This window comes from Hordeum vulgare, chromosome 6H (assembly GCF_904849725.1).
Source record: "Hordeum vulgare subsp. vulgare chromosome 6H, MorexV3_pseudomolecules_assembly, whole genome shotgun sequence".
Taxonomy (NCBI): Eukaryota; Viridiplantae; Streptophyta; class Magnoliopsida; order Poales; family Poaceae; genus Hordeum; species Hordeum vulgare.
In genome coordinates, this window is record NC_058523.1 from 447,755,322 (window position 1) to 447,777,621 (window position 22,300).

The following is a 22,300-nucleotide window of genomic DNA, read 5'->3' on the forward strand; positions in this document are numbered from 1 at the left end:
TGCTTCTCACTCTCTGTATCTGATACGGAGTATTTTCAATTGAACCCGCGGAATGCGTGAAGTGGCATGCATGTATTCTTTTGCATAAAATCGACATGTATGTGTGTGTGCCAGCTAGGCAGCTGGCTTAACAACAATGCAGTGATTCGCAAAAAAAAATAAACTAAATAAATAACAACACTGCAGTGGACATGAATAATACGAGTGTAGAATAATACGATTAGATGATACGGTCTTCCTGTGCGTATACAAGGACCATGAGTTTCGGCATGTTCGTTGAGGGAAAAACCCATAAGTTCCAGTCTGGAACTGAAGGCGACACATGAGAGGAATAAAGGTTGGATTGTGCCCCTGTAAATTCATCATGCATGTGACACGAACTAATAAGTGAAGTAAAAAATAATATTTCAACATCAGACCGGACACGATCTCCATGGATGGGTGCCTCGGTGATCTTATTTCTTCCATGCCAAAATTTTGGACTACATGGGGATCGCACACAAGGAAGAAAGCTGTTAATCACACATATAATGAGGGTTCCAGACGATCTTTTTTTTGTTTTGTTTTTTGCCTCCAAGAACTGCATTCCAATTCCAATAGGGAATATATGACCAGGTCCCTCAAGCTGCTCATATCACGTCGGTTCGCGTGCATCCACAATTCCGAAGTTTATATGGATGGAGTAATATAGAGCAGATTAGGCCATTTGATCCATCCAATGATGCTGCTTCTACCGAGCCCAGACGGGCACTCTGTGCGGGCTATGCCGCCGCGACTGCTGCTCCGTCGCCGTCGCAGCCGCGGACTTCTTGGACCTCTTCTCCGCCGCGTCGTCGGTGTCGATCTGCTGCTGCCGGCACTCCTCGCTGCAGAACGGGGTGTCGCCTCTGCGCCAGCAAAGAAACACGTTTAAGCTCTGTCTACACATGCCACCAATCCACCATCACAGTCAAACCCAGTGCCTAACGGCGTAAGATGTTCACCTGTACATGAAGATGTCCTTGTTCCCAGAAAGCGTCCGCCCGCACCGGAAGCAGGCGTTGAGGTAGTGGTGGCCGAGCTCGCCGGCGTCGCGGCGGGGCCTCGGCGACGGCGAGCTCCGGTTGTGGGGGGAGGAGTGCACGACGGGGAGGAACGCTCGGTGGATTTTCTCAGAGGTCTCCAAGGAGGTAGGGAAGTAGTAGAAGTCCTCCATTTCTTGGCTCGGCTGGTCTCCGTTTAGCTCTCCCTTGCTCCCGGTTGGCTGTTGCTCGGTTGGTTGGGAGGAGGAAGGGTGGTGGTGGTGGTGGAGTTTGCCGGGGAGAAGAGCGCGGGATATAAAGGGGGGGCGCATGGCAGGGGAAGTGTGTACTTTTCGTTTTGGACCCTCGGTTTCGAGGATCCTGACATCCTGTACGGCTGCATACTTGGAGTAGTTTCTTTTTTTCTTTTCTCCTCTTGCGTATGTCAAACACCTAGATGCACGTACGCCTATCGTCCTATGGCGGAGACAGTACATTACATGATATATGCACATGCACAAAATTTAGTGTACTTAAACTGAAAACATAAAATGCATGAGATCATTTGTAACGCTACAATATATTCCCTCCGTCTTAAAATAAGTGTCACAAAATTTATATTAAGTTAGTACTCCCTCCGTTTCTAAATATAAGTCTTTCTAGAGATTCCACTAGTAGATTACATACGTATATATATAGACATATTTTAGAGTGTAGATTCACTCATTTTACTTCGTATGTAGACTCTTAGCGAAATCTCTTAAAAGACTTATATTTAGGAACGGAGGGAGTACAATTTTATACTAGATCAACGACACTTATTTTGGGACAGAGGGAGTATTAGTTCACTACAACCGTACGCGCCCTACCGGTCTCAACACGCGGACGAACGACCCGATCAATGACCGGTCACAAAATACAACCTAGACGGACTCTTTAAACAAGCCTTAAATTGGGTTGATTGTCATCCTACATATCCACTCCAAATATGGGGCGGATATGAAGACGTACGAACGCGTCCGCCAGACACGCCTACCCTATCATAAATTGTATCAAATTCATCAAACCCTTCCTCCTCCTCCTCCCGTCTTCCTCTTTCCTTTCCCGCATACTAGCCTCGCCATCCGCCACCCTTCCTTCCCATCCTCGTCGCCGTTACCGACCCGTCGCCCACGATGTTGTCCAGCCTATCCCCAACCGTCGCGACAGAGGCTACGTCTGCATCGTCCGTCGGTGTCCCGTCCTGGGCTTCATCGTGCAAGCTGAAGAACATCACCCGAAGAAACCGGCGCCGCTGGCAACGAGAAAGGGAAGCGGTTGTGGCGTCGCAGGGAGCGGACGTGGACATGGACTAGCAACTCCCCCCATGCCGCGCCCGGAACCCCACACCCCAACGATCAGTCTACCAGCAGGGATTGCGCCATCAGAACAGATTGGGACAGAGGAGGATTTGTTGCCCGTAGGGCCATTCCGGAGAGCTTTACGCCCACGCAAACACCGGCGATGGACGTATTTCACTCGCCGCAACACGTTCGGATGCGAATAAGCATGGTCACGGGCGGGGCCCGAGCTTCCCACGACCTGTTCGACAGAGTGACATAAGAAGACTCGGTGTGTTCTTTTGGTCATGTCTGGTCAACTTTGGATATGACATGTTCAATGTTTTGCATAGACCAAACATGGTGAATTCTCATAAAATCATGATCATTTAGGGGGTGTTTCTATTGGACATGATCAATGCAAATCAAGTTCCAACCCAAATGGATTACCAATTGGGGGATCCAACTTGCCCTTCATTTGAAATTGGGACAACATCGAGTCCCCAACCGAGCACGACGAATAAGAAGGCAAAGATGGCGAAGGCAAGAGGTTCATCATTCTCAACTTTTCAGGATATCTTGTTGGTCAAAGCTTGGTTGGACACAACAATGGATCCGATATGCAGCACCAAGCAAAAGGGGAAGATGTATTGGGACAAGATTTCGAAAGAATATCACGAACAAAAGGAATATGTGGAGCCGCATCCTATCGTCACCAACCGCAATGTGGCATATCTACAACATCGATGGGAGATCATTCAGGGGAAGTGAACAAGTACATTGGATACTAATCACAAGTGACCTGCTGCCATCAATGTGGGATGGTAGTGGAAACTCACGTAAGCTACTTCATCTTGTCATCGTTTGTGTATGCTTGTTTGTTTGCATTCTCGTAATCATACATTTGTTGTTTGCTAGACGACGACGACGGCTACTATGTATCACGAAATACAGAAGAAACCATTTACTCTTAGTCATTGTTGGATCATATTTAATGGTCGACAAAAATGGACACAAGTTGTCGCCGATACCAAGGCCGACAAGAAGAGAAATTATGACTCAAGCTCCCACCAATCAATTGGATTGGACGATGAATATGAAGATATAATCGTGGAGAATGGGAGTGCCACCATGCCAACGGATAACTGGCAAGTCATGGGAAACAAGTGGGAGAAGGCAAGGGCCTCCCGTGATGACATAACTAAAAAAATGTCCTTCACATGGACAAGAATCTTTTCGGTGAGGGAGGGCATGAAAGAGGATAGGTGCAATGTCATGTTGGATGCGCAAAAGAAGAGGATGGATTGGGAACGGAAGAGGGCGAAGAAGAACTTAGAAATTAAGAGGGAGAAGATCGAGTTGAAGAAGTAAGAGGCGGCGATCTAATGAGAGCTCAAGAAGGCGAAGACTTTTGAAGAGATTAAGCTTGAGAATGAGAGGTTGCAACTCATCAGGATGCGAATGATGCAAAGATCATGTCGGCGGAAGAAACCTTCTTGGATGAGCATGCAAACAAGTGACTTGCGGAGAGAAAGAAGGAGCAACGACCGTAGGGAGTATGAGACGACATCGACGATTATGACATGTGGCTCGGATGCAAGTGGAGCATGACGCAAGGATGGCCTTAGAGTAGGAGGCATGGATGGCGTTTGGCGAGTGGTTCGGCCAATAAGCGAGGCATTTGTCATGCTCGGGCATTGTGATTTTCATTTTGACATGTTTGTATTGTTGAACTATAGTTTGTTTTGCTTTGTTTCAAACTGTTAAATCCAGAAAGTTTGTATCGTGTGATTGATATGCATAAATTACATGGAATTGAGGTTCCACATTTAAGGTGTGTAGATATATATCAGTTCAAATAAAGGGCCATCCGATATTGTCCACGATAGCGCGCATATACATATACGGGGTCAAATTTGTCAAGTACGGATGTAAATGCTGTTATGACAACCAAATAGATCACAATTTTCTCACAACACTGTGGGTCATAGTAGGAGGTGAAGGCCCCAGTCAGTTCCTTCATATTTCCCAGATGTGCATCCTCGTACACATGAACTTGCATTGTTAGACCATCTATAGTCGAGCGCTTCAAATCTGTTTTAAAAGTTCGGGTGAATGACCCGATTACCGGCCAGTTATGAAAAATTGATCCATATGGTCGTTTTAAATATGCCTTAAACATTTGGACTGACCAACATCCTTTTATCTGTTTCAAATATGGGGAGAATACGAAAGCGATAGTCCGACACCACCACAATCCATCACAATTTGTTTCAAATGCACCAAACTCCTCCTCCTTCTCCTCCCTCCTTTCTACCATTCCCGTGCGCGAGCCCTCGCCGTCCTCCATCCTTACTCTCCATCCTCACCACCGGTCCCGATCCGCCATCGTAGATATCGTCCCGAATGCCCCCGGCCGCCCCTATGTATACTTGATCCACCTCGTCCGTCGATGTCCCATCCTCAGCTTTGTCGTGCAAGACGGATGCAAGCGGAGATCAACAAGCGCAGGGAGTAAGAGGCTGTGAGGGTGGCAGCGGAGCATGCAACAAGGATGTAGGCGGAGCATGCAACCCGGATGCATGCGGAGCAGAACGCAAGGATGGCATCGCAGCAGGCCGAATGGATGACGTCCAGCCAGTGATCCAGCTAGGAAGCGAGGCATCCATCACATTTGAGCACTGATTTCATTTTGGCTTGTCTAGATTATTAAACCATGATTCACTTTGTTTTGTTTCGAACTGTTAAAATCACACAATTTGTATCGCATGATCGACATGTATGGATTGCATTAATCTGAGGCTCCGCATTTGAGGTATATAGATTTGCGGCAGTCCGTATGAGGGACTGACGGCACTGTCCGCGCACGGCCTCGCGACGTATAAGGGGGGCGGATTTGTCAAGATCGGTCGTATATGATCTTAGTGCGTTCATGCTAGTACCGATGCAATCTCGTTAAATGCAAAAAAAGGGTGAAGGAATGTATTTTTGAAGTGGCAAAAAGACTAAGATTAATAGTGTTCAATTTAATTTGATAATACAAAAATAAGACATCAAGAATCATAGAAATTTTATGCCCAAGTGATGTGTTCATCCTCCATCACCCCTTTTTGCAAAAGGACAAACCAATGATGGAACAAGAACTAATTAAAGGTGGAGGTTCTACAAAAAGCTGGGAAGTGCCAATAAGAGATCGATCCTTGAAGGAGAACATAAAAAGGTGGTTAGGCAACTAGTTCATAAACAGATCTAGAGCTTGGCTCCTTTGAGTGCTTATGTGGCTAATCGGGTGGCCGAGCAAAAGCTGGCGCATATATGGTGGCATGGTCCGCCGATATTAGGAGATCTCATATTATAACGAGCAGCACCGCCGGCCTCATGGGCTCAAGCTCTCCATATTCTATGCGATTTCCCCCCTTCTCGGAGCCATTGGTGTTTTGATTACTACTGTAAGTATGTACTACTGGTAAGCAAACCATTCAAGTAGGTGTAGTATATGACTAATTTGGCTTGTGAAACTCAGTTGGCTCCTTGTCTTGTTGCGGTTACGTACATCGTGCATGCCTCTAAACAACGCGTGCATGGTAGCATTGGCAATTAGCATGCTTGCATTGCTTGATCTTTTACCAATGCTGTTGAATTAGTGTGCAAATTGCAGGTTAAAAACTTGTTGTGATATGGCAGTGGGGGTTTAGTCAAACGTGTTGTGTCAACCATGTCATATAGAAAGGGATTTCATCAAGGTCAAACATTCGGGGTCGTCCCTTTGAAATTTAACTTCTAGTACATGTTTATATCCACAACTTGGTGAATTACAGGGGACCATGGAGCCCGACCTCCTTCCAAATGGGGTGATTTTTTGCCATTGCCGAACGCAAGCACTAGCCATGCAAATAGTATGGATTCCAAGGTTTTATACACAAGTGCATTTCTTCGATGGACTTATGAGCAAAGTGCACCATTATTGTATCACTGTTCGCTACTAGTATAATCTACTAATGACTACAGTGCTTGTATATTATACAAAGGACATGTCCTTGTCTTTTCTTTCATTTATGTATTTTGAGTGGGAGGACATGTCCCTGTCAATTGGTCATTTTCAAATTTTTTTTCGAAAAGGAATTGGTCATTTTCATGACACCAAATACATTGCGGTGCCTTCCCCAACTTAAAAATGCTCACTCACTATACAAATACTACTCCTACATGATGAAGTTGAGCACATTATTCAGAGAGAAACCGGGCCCCGGTACCGACATACGAACACGCATCAGCTTGCATTTCTTCTTAGATTTCACCAGCTTGCAAACTTAATCGAGCGCCGGGTCGTGCACGCGTTTGTTCGTGGGCGTCTCCTTCGTTGGGCCACTTGATTTTACAGTTACAAGTGTTTTAACCTGGACGACGGAGTTGGGACAGCGGGCCAGCATGGGCTTCGACGTTGTGGTGGGACTTGGTTAGATTGGCTACAACAGACAGAGTTGCAAGTAGCCGCTCTGTCTTCGTGAGCGGTGATGGCCAATCCAATCTAAGCTAAGGTCGAATATATGTGTCATCAATGAACACACAGCCTATATATAGCCTAGACGCGAGAGCAAAACATGTGCTCCGTGTCTTGCCACGATGCAAGATAACGAACGGGACATCGGACCATAGATATCTGGAACGTACAACCCCTGTTCTCCTAGCTAGGATGGTCTGGTTACTTTTGTTAGGGTATACGTACATACGTAGCTGTTTAGCTCCATAACCGTATCGTCTCGAAGCCTCTGAGGAACTAGCTAGCTAGCAGCGCCACCGCCGTGGCGCGAAGCCGGTGACGACGCACGGCCAACCAAGGTTATCAGTTCCATGTCACTACTTTGGTTTCTGCAACGGTCGTATTCGTGCTGGAGCCACGAACCGTCCGTCCTCGAGCAAGCCCGCGGCCGTACGTGTAACGTGGACACCTGCCTTTTAGGCTTTTCTAGCAACTCTCGAACTGTCTTTTCCAAAGTACGAGACGGCCACATCGCATGGTTAGGCGCGCTAGCAGTACTGGTGCAACAGGCGATCGATCGTCCCGTCGTCACCCGATGCTTTGTCTTTGCCCTTTTCGCCTCTGATCTAAGTTAACTAAAAGCACCCACGTACCACCCCTCTCTTTCATTCTCTTTAGTACTACCTTTCAGGCTTTCTCCTTGTCGGGAACCCGGCGGTGCGTCGCCGTGTCATTCGCATACGGTGATCCATCAGGTCGACGCTTCGGGCGCACTTGATTGCATGGGTTACGGTTAGGTGGTGTCCGGCATTGGATTGACAGCGAGCCTGTACGAATCTGCGCGCGACCTTGATGCACAAACTGACGAGGGAATGCAGCCGCGCGCGTGCTGCTACCGTTTGCGTGTCTCCAGATGAGCGGGCTGCGCGAGGACGACACGAACAAGCAGCGTACTTACAAGCCTTTAATTCGCGGAGGGACACGCTCACGCACGCCTTTATTAGCGATTTTGACGCTCTTCTGCGCCAGTAATCACAGCGCGATGACTTTGAAGGAAATGATCTTTATATGGAAATGAAGAAATCCAAAGTAATTAATGAAAAATGTTAAAGAATCAAAGGTCGCTCTAGTCTATGACTAAACGAATGAACCCATGAAAGAATCAAAGGTCGCTCTAGTCTAGAGGGAGAGAGAGAGACTGCTTACAAACGGCGGACGGGAGCACGGATACGGGAGGCGCCTTCACGAGCGGTGTCAGAGGGAGGGAGGGAGAGGACGAGAAGCTTCGAGGAAGTGGGAAGGGATTCGCTGCGGGGAGAGCGAGAGAAAAATGTGTTTTTAGTGGTCCCGAGGAGAACTAACTCAAATAAGCACCTCTTGGGTGGGTTAGTTTTTTTAGGTGGATTAGATGTTAAAGAATCAAAGGTCGCTCTAGTCTATGACTAAATGAATGAACCACCGAAATAAAGCTCGTATGAGTGTTGGCTTAATATGGTAAAACAATTCCGAGATGTTGATAAGCAAGGCGTGCTTTTATTTATCCATAATATCTTTTATTTTGTTCAAGCTGGATCAAAGGTATCCCTTTTATTAGGGAGAATGCCCCCGGTAGTGGGTTGTCAAAGAATTGCTTCTACTAAAACAAGATCTATAACTTTGATTCAAGCAGTTTATATACCTGCACATGATTTGATCGACCTTGCTCCCGTAACAACACTTGCAAATTTGGGTGTCACTACCGTACTTTTTAGAGGATTAGCTTTCAAAGGTATTCATCCAGCAATAGATCCTTTACATTCAACATCAACTATGTTACAACCTCATATGGTTGGCAACAAACATTATGAAATTGTGCAATGAGCTAAGGAAACTTTACAGCCTTTTCGAGCCAAGCTCAACTTCAAAATAACAAAACTATAAACCAATTAGAATTACAACAAAAACACTCAATTAAATGGCAAAGATACATAAACAACTTAGGATCTAAAGGTGAAACAAGCAAAATAAAAAATCTACACAAAAACCAAGCTAAGACATTCATCAGGCATCCGTGTTGCACGACAAGGGACACTACGACTGCAATGCCATGGTCTCTTCGCCATCACTCCTTGGAAGAACATATTGGTGCATGAGGAGCTCTGAAATGAGACTTGAACTTGTGTGGCGACTAAGATGAATAGGGTGGACTAGCTTCAGGAATTCATTCATCTCGCTGCTACCATTACCTCGACCACTCTTGACCCGCAGACTCAAGACTCCATCGCTTGGTGGTGGCACCCCAGAGCTAAGTCCTCTGCCGGCTCGGCTTATCATGCTCAGTTCTAAGGCTCTTTTTCAAGGTTCCCAAGCGATAAAATATGGAGGGCACATGCAGAGCCAAAGTGCAAGCTCTTCTCCTGGATCATCATTCACAATAGGATCCTCACGGCTGATCGGTTGGCCACGCACGGATGGCCGCGTGACCCTGCCAGCTTTGCCTTACTACACTTGAGACCGTGGAGCATCTCTGCAAGGACAGTCCCTTCAGTTTTGTCGTCTGTCACGTAGTGTTGTCCTGTGTGGGAGAGCCATTGGCTTTCACTCTACCCGACTCCACGTGTTAAATTGACGTCTATTGGGATGGTAGCCTCAAGAACGATGACATCACTGTGAGAAGGCGATGCAGTGGCTTCCTCATTTATATAATGTGGAATGCGCGGAAGGAAAGGAATAGCCGCATCTTAGAAGGCAAGAGACTAATGATACTTTGCGTAGAAAATACCAATTAATATGTTTAGATCTCATTGTTTTATCCTTAGTGGAAACAATGTAAATGTGCGCCTTGCTACTTCTTTTGTCACGGAGTAAGGACACCACAAGATTGAATCCCCTACTATGCACCACTTCCTCTAAAGACCTAATCATTAACTTGGCCAAAGAAAACTAATAGATCGAAAAGTATACATAGTTGTTAAATTACACATAATAGATCTGAAAATATGCAATTACGTTTAATGAATAATCTAAATATAAGTCCACAATTCATTGGATCCCAACAAACAGACTACGAGAGTTAAATCAAATAGATCTTTGAAGAGAACATGGTATTGAAGATGAGAGAGAGAGAGAGAATATAAATGTGTGCCTTGCTACTTCTCCCTTCATATAGTAAGGACACTATAAGATTGAACCCACTACTATGCACCACTTCCTCTGAAGACCTAATCATTGACTTGGCCAAATAATACTCATATTTCAAAAAGCATACATAGCTGTTAAATTACACATATTTGACCTGAAAAGATGGAATTACTTTTAATGAATAGTCCGAACATAAACCCATAATTTATTGGATCCCAACAAACGGACTACGAGTATTACATGAATAGATCTTTGAAGAGAACATGGTATTAAATATCAGAGAGGGAGAGAGAGAGAGAGAGAGAGAGAGAGAGAGAGAGAGAGAGAGGAGGGAGAGGGAGAGGGAGGGAGCGAGGGAGGGAAAGAGGGAGGGAGCGAGCGAGAGAGAGAGAGAGAGGGAGAGGGAGAGGGAGGGAGTGGGAGAGAGAGAGACTGCTTACATACGGTGGACGGGAGCACGGATACGGGAGGCGCCTTCACGAGCGGTGCCAGAGGGAGGGAGGGAGAGGACGAGAAGCTTCGAGGAAGTGGGAAGGGATTCGCTGCGGGGAGAGCGAGATAAAAAGGTGTTTTTAGTGGTCCCGAGGAGAACTAACTCAAATAAGCACCTCTTGGGTGGGTTAGTTTTTTTAGGTGGGTTAGATGCATCTAACCCAAACTAACCCTCCTGTTTGTATATTTTTGGATTAGTTGAGTCGAAAGTAACCCAGACTAACTCTAACCCATGGATCCATACAGGGCCGAGGACGACACAAACAAGCAGCATACCTAGAAGCTTTTAATTAGCGGAGGGACGCACTCACACACGCCTTTATCACAACGCGATGACTTATGAAGGAAATTATCTTTATACCAAAATGAAGAAATTCGAAGTAATTAATGAAAAAATATTGAAGAATCAAAGATTACTCTAGTCTATGACTAAATGAATGAACCCGTGAAAGAAAGCTCGTATTAGTGTTGGTTTAATATGGTAAAACAATTCCGAGATGTTAATAAGCAAGACGTGCTTTTATTTATTCATCATATCTTTTATTTTGTTCAAGCTGGATCAAAGGTATCTATTTTACTAGGGAAAATGCCCGCGCTAGTGGGTTATCAAAGAATTGCTTCTACTAAAAAGGATCTATAACTTCGATTCAAGCATTTATGTACGTGCACACGATTTGACCGACCTTGCTCCTCCAAGAACATTTACAAATTTGAATGCCACTACTGTACTTTTCAGATGATTAGCGTTCAAGGGTATTCATCCAGCAGTAGATCCATTACATTCAACATCAGCTATGTTACAACCTCGGATCGTTGGCAACGAACATTATGAAAGTGTACAAAGAGCTAAGGAAACTTTACAACCTTTTTGAGCCAAGCTCAAATTCAAAATAACAAAAATATAAACCGATTAGAATTACAACAAAAACGCTCAACTAAATGTCAAAGATACATAAAAAACTTAAGATCTAAAGGTGAAACAAGAAAAATAAAAAATCTATACAAAAACCAAGCTAAGACGGGCAGAAGGCATCCGTGTTGCATGACCACTAGACTAGTAAGGGGTACTACGACTGCAATGCCATGGTCTCTTCACCATCACTCCTTGGAAGAACATACAGTGGACGAGGATCTCTAAAATGATACCTGGGCTCGTGCGACGACTAAGATGAATAGGGTGGACTAGCTTCAGGAATTCATTCATCTGGTTGCCACCATTACCTCGACCACTCTTGACCTGCACACTCAAGACTCCATCACATGGCACCGGCACCCCAGCGGTGAGTCCTTGGCCGGCTCAGCTTATCAGGCTCAGTTCTTAGGCTCTTTTCCAAGGTTCTCAAGCGATAAAATAGGGAAGGCACATGCAGAACCAAGGTTCAACCTCTTCTCCTGGCTTGTCATTCACAATAAGATCCCCACGGCTGATCGATTGGACCCGCACGGATGTCCGCATGACCCTATATGCCAGCTTTTCCTCACTACACTTGAGACTGCGAAGCATCTCTGCAAGGACTGCCCCTTCACTTTTGTTGTTTGTCACCTAGTGTTGTCATGTGTGGGGGAGCCATTGGCTTTCGCTCTAGCTGACTCCACGTGTTAAATCGACGTCTATTGGGATGGTAGCCTCAAGAACAATGACATCATTGTGAGAAAGCAATGCAGTGGCTTCCTCTTTTATATAATAAGAAATGCGCGAAACGAAAGGAATAGCCGCATCGTAGATGGCAAGAGACTAATGTTACTTTTCATAGATAATACCAATTAATATGTTTAGATCTCGTCCTTTTATCCTTAGTGGGAACAATATAAATATGTGCCTTGCTACTTCTCTTGTCACACAGTAAGCACACCACAAGATTGAACCCACTACTATGCACCACTTCCTGTAAAGACCTAATTATTAACTTGGCAAAAGAAAAAATATAGATCGAAAGGAATACATAGTTGTGAGATTACACATAATAGATCTGAAAAGATGTAATTACTTTTAATGAATAATCTAAACATAAATGCACAATACATTGGATCCCAACAAATGAACTACGAGAATTACATCGAATAGATCTCTGGAAAGAACATGGTATTGAAGATCAGAGAGAGAGGATATAAATATGTTCCTTGCTACTTCTCTTGTCATAGAGTAAGGACACCACAAGATTGAACCCACTACTATGCACCACTTCCTTTGAAGACCTAATCATTAACTTGGCCAAAGAATACTCATATATCGAAAATCATACATAGTTGTTAAATTACACATAATAGATCTGAAAAGATGTAATAACTTTTAATGAATAATCTGAACATAAACCCACAATTCCATGGATCCCAACAAATGGACTGCAAGAATTACATCGAATGGATCTTTGAAGAGAACATGGTAGAAGATCACACAGAGAGGGAGATATATATATATATATAGGGAAAGGGAGAAGGAGAGAGAGAGGGAGGGAGAGAGATAGAGGGAGAGGGAGAGCAAGAGGAAGGGAGAGGTATGAAGAGAGAGAGGGAGAGGGAGGGAGAGAGATTGAGGGAGGGAGAGAGAGATAGATAGAGATAGAGAGAGATTGCTATGGACCCATAGGTTTTGTAGAGAACTACTGACACATCATCATGGAGGCATCAGGGTTGATGAAGATGGCCTCCGTTATGAATTCCATCTCCGACAAAACTCTGGAAAAGGCCTCCATATGGGGTCACGGAAGTACTGAGTCTTGCAGCGGCGATGATATTGTTTTGGATCTCGCTATGGTGGTTTCTGAATTTTAGGAGATATATTGATGTGGAATTAGATCAGTCGGAGCCATGAGGGACGAGTCGTGTGAGCTCGTGGCTTCATTGAACATCGCCTCGTGCCAGGCCGAAGCTTCTAGGGTCTGTTCTAGTCCACACAAAATCACTGTAAATTTTCATCGTGTTTAGAATTCATTTGGTATGTTTTTTGCAAAACATAGAAATAGAGAAAAAAAATTGAAACTTGCACTGCACTACTGTAGGATGGTCCAAAGATGACGCGTCAGTGAGAGACCCTTCGACTAAACTGTGTGTGATGCATAAATCACAAACGGTATAGTTCAAGCTCGATCGCCAATAACGCGAACTTTTTGTGATGCCGAACCCATCAAATAGGATTCGGAAAAGACTTACATGTGTGATTTGTGACAGACAGTTCTTCCATACAAACTGTTTGCTATTAGCTAAAATAACACAAATGGTTACAGGATCCAGATGTGTATGATATAGGGCACATAGTTCACTACCATCAACTGTGTGCAATGATACAACATAACACAAATGATTAAGCATAAGAAGATGTGTGTGATATACAACGAACATGTGAGTAATCAGAATCACGTGCGAACACGAGAAATAACATAGACGATTGGTGCTAATAACCTATGTGTGTTGTGGTTAAACACTTGATGGTATACAATTGTCAGCGTTTGATGAAATCATCAAACGAAGGGTTTCATAGTTTAGTCCATGTGGGAAGACCAATAATGACCTAAACGACTCATCCAACAAGCTGTGTGTGTTGTGGGCAAACAGTTTCTACCAAACAATTGTATGAGATGTGATTTGCTATGTTTTCACAACATATATGTGTGTCGAGAGAGCACCAAAATTATTTTTGCATAATTAACTTCAACATCCAATTACATAAGTGACTGAACAACACATGAACATTCCTCAGTATAAATTTACAAGAAGTAGACAATCACCAAATCATATTGTTATTCTGACGAGGGTTGCCTCCACTCCTCTGATTGTGGCTATCCTTCGCCGTCTCCAGGAAGGAGGCACTTCCGCATGTCAACAATCCTCGTGTATATCCCATAGCTTGTGTACGCGTTCTTGGCCGCGTACTTGATGTGTTCTTTATCCAGTTCGTTCACCCGGGACTCGTGCCACACACACTCGTCCTTGTCGCACACAGCCTTCATGTCTCGGTAGTAGGGGTCGATGATGTCCGCGGCAAGGTTAATCAGGGAGTCCCTCTGCTTCTTCTTCTCGCCGCCCCAGACCCTATACTGACCTTGGATGTTGACAAGCTTCTGGAGGACAAGCCTGAAGTCTTTAGCACCTTGAGATCATTGGTGGTGTCCACCCTTGCGAACCTGTAGTCGGGGCTGTTAAGAAACCTGGAAAAACGCTCGCAACTCCTTGTGGCCACGCAGTAATGATAGAAAAGCACGTGATGGCGCACACACAACTGGGCAATGACAATGAGGTGATCATGCCAGGCACCACTTCCGGTGTACTCGAGGTCGAAGACGACTACTTTGTACTTGTCATCCTTAGCAAGCAGGTGCTCTAACGTGTTGATGGAGTTCTCCAGCACCACCGGGTCATTGTTGTACACTACCGAGAGGTCCGCCTTCCTCATGTGGCTGTCCACTTTGAGAATAATAGTGAATTGTCGGTCGGCGCCGGGAGCTGCCATTGGATGCGCACGGGAAGTTTGAAGCGCTGAAGAGATGTGCATCCTCTCTCTCTATATATTATTTTTTCATTGTGGGTGTTCTTCTTGTGTTGTGTGGCGAGATCGAAAGGTCGAAGAGATGAAAGTAAATGGTCGCGGAAATAAATGGATGGGCGCCGGATGGCTTGGAATTTCAGTATGTCCACATGGCAGTTTTTGCAGCGTTTAACTGGATGGTGTCGTCGGGTGCGATGCACCCGCCTGCATATGGTGCCCCAGACATGAAGGGACGCCGACAGAGCACGCGTGCACGGACGCGAGCAAAGCGTGCCGCGGCCGCCTCAACCGGCCACCTCATGCATAGACCAGTTCGCGACGGTGCGTACAGAACGACCGTTTGCTATGTAATAAAACACAAATGTTTTTTTTATTAATAACCGTTTGTATACTTGTCATATCTTCCTCCTCTATCCGGTCTTTTCACCGCATTCCCGCCTGGGGATTCCAGTGTAATCTTCAGGAACGTGCAGGCGTTTCTTTTGGCCTTCCCGTTCCCGCGCAACTGTGCAGGTTCCCATGCAAGCTTCCTGCCCGGCTTGCCGAAATCCCTCAAACCACTAATTCCTGGCCATCTGATTTTATAACCCTCACGGCCGGTGTCTTCACAATGATTCATCCCCTCTCTCCCTGTAGTCTCTCAAATTTGCTTCTCCCCCCAGTCGCCAATGGCACCTGTCTGTCATCGTCGCTCTACCACCCCGCTAGAGGATAGCCCAAGCTGGGGTGCTGAACCGCCTTTACGGTGGAGTGCCCGGAATCGTGTAGTGCGGGTGGCGTACTTTTTGGGTGTGCGCACACCAACCACCACACACTCCGCCACCATTGCCCGAAGGCAGTTGCTGCCAACGACCCTCATGACCGCCACCCTATCGTCGGCCGGTGTTGTCGCCACCCCACCAGCGACCGCCTTGGCCGCCACCGCACCATCTTTCGCCTTGGGCACCATGTTGGGTTACGTACCATAAATTCAAAATTTTCCTACGCATATTCAGATCTTCCTATGGAGAGACCAGCAACGAGAGAGGGGTAAGAGCATCTTCATACCTTTGAAGATCGCTAAGCGGAAGCGTTGCTAGAACGCGGTTGATGGAGTCGTACTCGCAGCGATTCCGACCTAGTGCCGAACTACGGCACCTCCGCGTTCAACACACGTGCGGCCCGGTGACGTCTCCCGCACCTTGATCCAGCAAGGAGGAGGGAGAGGTTGGGGAAGAACTCTAGCATCACGACGACGTGGTGTCGATGGAGAGACGAGGTCTCCCGGCACGGCTTTGCCAAGCACCGGCACAGAGGAGGAGGAAGAAGGGCACGACTGCGCCGAGAGAGAGAGGGAAAAGTCTATCTCCCAATGTCCAAAAGTGTCCGGTATATATAGGGGAAGGGAGGGGCTGCGCCCCCTTGAGGGTTTCCCCCTCCTGGGGGCAGCCCTAGATGGGGGCTGGTGCAGCGGCCAAGGGGGAAGGAGGGGTGTGGCGCACCCCTGGTGGGCCTTAGGCCCACCTGGCTTAGGGTTTGCCCCCCCCTTTTCTCTCCCCTACGCATTGGGCTGAGTGGGGAGGCGCACCAGCCCACCTAGGGGCTGGTTCCCTCCCCCACTTGGCCCATCTTACCTCCCGGGGTCGTTGCCCCCCTTCGGTGGACCCCCGGGGCCACCTCCGGTGGTCCCGGTACGTTACCGGTGATGCCCGAAACACTTCCAGTGTCCGAAACCATCCGTCCTATATATCAATCTTCACCTCCGGACCATTCCGGAGCTCCTCGTGACGTCCGGGATCTCATCCGGGACTCCGAACAACTTTCGATAACCTCGTATAACAATTCCCTATAACCCTAGCGTCACCGAACCTTAAGTGTGTAGACCCTACGGGTTCGGGAGACAGGCAGACATGACCGAGACACCTCTCTGGCCAATAACGATCAGCGGGGTCTGGATACCCATGGTGGCTCCCACTTGCTCCACGATGATCTCATAGGATGAACCACGATGTCAAGGATTCAACCAATCCCGTATACAATTCCCTTTGTCTGTCGGTATAGAACTTGCCCGAGATTCGATCGTCGGTATACCAATACCTTGTTCAATCTCGTTACCGGTAAGTCTCTTTACTCGTTCCGTAGCACGTTATCGTGTGACTAACTCCTTAGTCACATTGAGCTCATGATGATGTTCTACCGAGTGGGCCCAGAGATACCTCTCCGTCACACGGAGTGACAAATCCCGATCTCGATTCGTACCAACCCAACAGACACTTTCGGAGGTACCCGTAGTGCACCTTTATAGTCACCCAGTTACGTTGTGACGTTTGATACACCCAAATCACTCCTACAGTATCCGGGAGTTGCACAATCTCACGGTCGAAGGAAAAGATACTTGACATTAGAAAAGCTTTAGCATACGAACAATACGATCTAGTGCTATGCTTAGGATTGGGTCTTGTCCATCACATCATTCTCCTAATGATGTGATCCCGTTATCAATGACATCTAATGCCCATGATCAGGAAACCATGATCATCTATTGACTAACGAGCTAGCCAACTAGAGGCTTGCTAGGGACACTTTGTGATCTATTTATCCACACATGTATTACTGTTTCTTGTTAATACAATTATAGCATGAACAGTAGACGATTATCATGAACAAGGAAATATGATAATAACCATTTTATTATTGCCTCTAGGGCATATTTCCAACAGTCTCCCACTTGCACTAGAGTCAATAATCTAGTTACATTGTGATGTATCGAACACCCATAGCATTATGGTGTTGATCATGTTTTGCTCGTGGAAGAGGTTTAGTCAACGGGTCTGCAATATTCAGATCCGTGTGTACTTTACAAATATCTATCACTCCACTCTGGACATGGTCCTGGATGGAGTTGTAGCGACGTTTGATGTGCTTCGTCTTCCGGTGAAACGTGGGCTCCTTGGCTATGGCAATGGCCCCAGTGTTATCACAGAAGAGTGTCATTGAACCCGGCGCGCTTGGAACCACTCCAAGGTCGGTGATGAGTTCCTTCATCCAAATTCCTTCATGAGCTGCTTCTGAAGCAGCTATGTACTCCGCTTCACATGTAGATGTTGCCACGACTTCTTGCTTGCTGCTGCACCAGCTCACTGCCCCACCATTCTGTTGGGGAACGTCGCATGGGAAACAAAAAATTTCCTACACGCACGAAGACCTATCATGGTGATGTTCATCTACGAGAGGGGATTTCCGATCTACATACCCTTGTAGATCGCACAACAGAAGTGTTAGTGAACGCAGTTGATGTAGTGGAACGTCCTCACGTCCCTCGATCCGCCCCGCGAACCGTCCCGCGATCCGTCCCACGATCTAGTGCCGAACGGACGACACCTCCGCGTTCAGCACACGTACAGCTCGACGATGATCTCGGCCTTCTTGATCCAGCAAGAGAGACGGAGAGGTAGATCAGTGATCTGGCAGCATGACGGCGCTCCGGAGGTTGGTGGTGATCTGATCTCGGCAGGGCTCCGCCCGAGCTCCGCAGAAACGCGATCTAGATGTAAAACCGTGGAGGTATGTGGTCGGGCTGCCTTTGAAAAGTTGTCTCAAATCAGCCCTAATTGCTCCATATATATAGGAGGAGGGAGGGGAGGCTTGCCTTGAGGCTCAAGGAGCCCCAAGGGCTGCGCACCAAGGGGAGGAGGAGTCCTCCTCCAATCCTAGTCCAACTAGGATTGGAAAGTGGAGTCCTTCTCTCCTTTCCCACCTCCTTTTTTTCTTTCTCTTTGATTTTCTATCCTTGGCGCATAGGGCCCTCTTGGGCTGTCCCACCATCTCACCAAGGGCTGGTGCGCCACCCCAAGGCCTATGGGCTTCCCCGGGGTGGGTTGCCCCCCCCCGGTGAACACCCGGAACCCATTCGTCATTCCCGGTACATTCCCGGTAACTCCGAAAACCTTCCGGTAATCAAATGAGGTCATCCTATATATCAATCTTCGTTTCCGGACCATTCCGGAAACCCTCATGACGTCCGTGATCTCATCCGGGACTCCGAACAACATTCGGTAACCAACCATATAACTCAAATACGCATAAAACAACGTCGAACCTTAAGTGTGCAGACCCTGCGGGTTCGAGAACTATGTAGACATGACCCGAGTGACTCCTCGGTCAATACCCAATAGCGGGACCTGGATGCCCATATTGGATCCCACACATTCTACGAAGATCTTATCGTTTGAACCTCAGTGCCAAGGATTCATATAATCCCGTATGTCATTCCCTTTGTCCTTCGGTATGTTACTTGCCCGAGATTCGATCGTCAGTATCCGCATACCTATTTCAATCTCGTTTACCGGCAAGTCTCTTTACTCGTTCCATAATACAAGATACCGCAACTTACACTAAGTCACATTGCTTGCAAGGCTTGTGTGTGATGTTGTATTACCGAGTGGGCCCCGAGATACCTCTCCGTCACACGAAGTGACAAATCCCAGTCTCGATCCATACTAACTCAACGAACACCTTCGGAGATACCTGTAGAGCATCTTTACAGTCACCCAGTTACGTTGCGACGTTTGATACACACAAAGCATTCCTCCGGTGTCAGTGAGTTATATGATCTCATGGTCATAGGAACAAATACTTGACACGCAGAAAACAGTAGCAACAAAATGACACGATCAACATGCGACGTCTATTAGTTTGGGTCTAGTCCATCACGTGATTCTTCTAATGACGTGATCCAGTTATCAAGCAACAACACCTTGTATATAATCAGAAGACCCTGACTATCTTTGATCAACTTGCTAGCCAACTAGAGGCTTGCTAGGGACAATGTTTTGTCTATGTATCCACACATGTATATAAGTCTTCATTCAATACAATTATAGCATGGATAATAAACGATTATCTTGATACAAGAATTACAATAATAACTACATTTATTATTGCCTCTAGGGCATAATTCCAACAGTCTCCCACTTGCACTAGAGTCAATAATCTAGCCCTCACATCATCATGCGAATTACATTGTAATAAAATCTAACACCCATACAGTTCTGGTGTTGATCATGCTTTGCCCGTGGAAGAGGTTTAGTCAGCGGGTCTGCTACATTCAGATCCGTGTGCACTTTGCATATATTTACGTCCTCCCCTTCGACGTAGTCGCGGATGAGGTTGAAGCGTCGTTTGATGTGTCTGGTCTTCTTGTGAAACCGTGGTTCCTTTGCTAAGGCAATGGCACCCGTGTTGTCACAGAACAAGGTTATTGGATTCAGTGCGCTTGGCACCACTCCAAGATCCGTCATTAACTGCTTCATCGAGACACCCTCCTTAGCCGCCTCCGAGGCAGCCATGTACTCCGCTTCACATGTAGAATCAGCTACGATGCTTTGCTTGGAACTGCACCAGCTTACTGCACCCCCATTAAGAATAAATACGTATCCGGTCTGCGACTTAGAGTCGTCCGGGTCTGTGTCAAAACTTGCATCGACATAGCCCTTTACGGCGAGCTCTTCGTCACCTCCATACACGAGAAACATCTCCTTAGTCCTTTTCAGGTACTTTAGGATATTCTTGACCGCTGTCCAGTGATCCACTCCTGGATTACTCTGGAACCTGCCTGCCATACTTATGGCCAGGCTAACATCCGGTCTAGTGCACAGCATCGCATACATGATAGAGCCTATGGCTGAAGCATAGGGGACGGAGCGCATATGCTCTCTATCTTCATCAGTTGCTGGGCACTGAGTCTTACTCAATCTCGTACCTTGTAACACTGGCAAGAACCCTTTCTTGGACTGTTCCATTTTGAACCTCTTCAAAACTTTATCAAGGTATGTGCTTTGTGAAAGTCCTATCAGGCGTTTTGATCTATCCCTCTAGATCTTAATGCCTAGAATGTAAGCAGCTTCTCCTAGGTCTTTCATAGAGAAACTATTATTCAAGTAACCTTTTATGCTCTCCAAAAGCTCTACGTTGTTTCCAATCAGTAATATGTCATCCACATATAATATTAGAAACGCCACAGAGCTCCCACTCACTTTCTTGTAAATACAAGATTCTCCAACCACTTGTATAAACCCAAATGCTTTGATCACCTCATCAAAGCGTTTGTTCCAACTCCGAGATGCTTGCACCAGTCCATAAATGGATCGCTGGAGCTTGCACACTTTGTCAGCATTTTCAGGATCGACAAAACCTTCGGGTTGCATCATATACAACTCTTCCTTAAGGAAACCGTTAAGGAACGCCGTTTTGACATCCATCTGCCAGATTTCATAATCGAAAAATGCAGCTATTGCTAACATGATTCTGATGGACTTAAGCATCGCTACGGGTGAGAATGTCTCATCGTAGTCAACTCCTTGAACTTGTGAAAAACCTTTTGCCACAAGTCAAGCTTTATAAACGGTCACATTGCCGTCAGCGTCCATCTTCTTCTTAAAGATCCATTTGTTCTGAATAGCCTTGCGGCCCTCAGGTAGTACTTCCAAAGTCCACACTTTGTTTTCATACATGGATCCTATATCGGACTTCATGGCCTCCAGCCATTTGTTGGAGTCTGGGCCCACCATTGCTTCTTCATAATTTGCAGGTTCATTGTTGTCTAACAACATGATTGACAAAACGGGATTACCGTACCACTCTGGAGCAGCACATGGTCTCGTCGACCTACGTGGCTCAATAGGAACTTGAACCGGAGTTTCATGATCATCATCATTAACTTCCTCCTCAACCGGCGTCGCAACGACAAGGGTTTCCCCTTGCCCTGCGCCACCATCCAGAGGGATGAGAGGTTCAACAACCTCATCAAGTTTTATCTTCCTCCCACTCAATTCTCTCGAGAGAAACTCCTTCTCGAGAAAAGCTCCGTTTTTAGCAACAAACACTTTGCCCTCAGATTTGAGATAGAAGGTGTACCCAACTGTCTCTTTTGGGTAACCTATGAAGATGCACTTTTCCGCTTTGGGTTCCAGCTTTTCAGGCTGAAGCTTTTTGACATAAGCATCACATCCCCAAACTTTAAGAAACGACAACTTTGGCCTTTTGCCATACCACAGTTCTTATGGTGTCATCTCAACGGATTTTGATGGTGCCCTATTTAAAGTGAATGCAGTTGTGTCTAATGCATAACCCCAAAACGATAACGGCAAATCGGTAAGAGACATCATAGATCGCACCATCTCTATAAAGTATGATTATGACGTTCGGACACACCATTACGCGGTGGTGTTCCAGGCGGTGTCAACTGTGAAACAATTCCACATTGTCTTAAGTGAGCACCAAACTCGAAACTCAGATATTCACCCCCAGATTAGATCGTAGGAACTTGATCTTCTTGTTACGATGATTTTCAACTTCACTCTGAAATTGCTTGAAGTTTTCAAATGTTTCAGACTTGTGCTTCATTAAGTAGACATAACCATATCTA

General features: G+C 46.2%; 1 protein-coding gene across 1 annotated transcript; it reads right to left on the reverse strand.

Moving 5' to 3' along the window:
* Nucleotides 1-430: 430 nt before the first annotated feature.
* Nucleotides 431-1,274, reverse strand: LOC123402987 (FCS-Like Zinc finger 2-like). Its single transcript, XM_045096960.1, has 2 exons — nucleotides 984-1,274; nucleotides 431-887 (listed from the first exon to the last, which is right to left on the reverse strand). The coding sequence occupies exons 1-2, from the start codon at nucleotides 1,193-1,195 to the stop codon at nucleotides 731-733; spliced, it is 369 nt and encodes a 122-aa protein (XP_044952895.1). The 5' UTR covers nucleotides 1,196-1,274; the 3' UTR covers nucleotides 431-730.
* Between the last annotated feature and the right edge of the window lie 21,026 nt (nucleotides 1,275-22,300).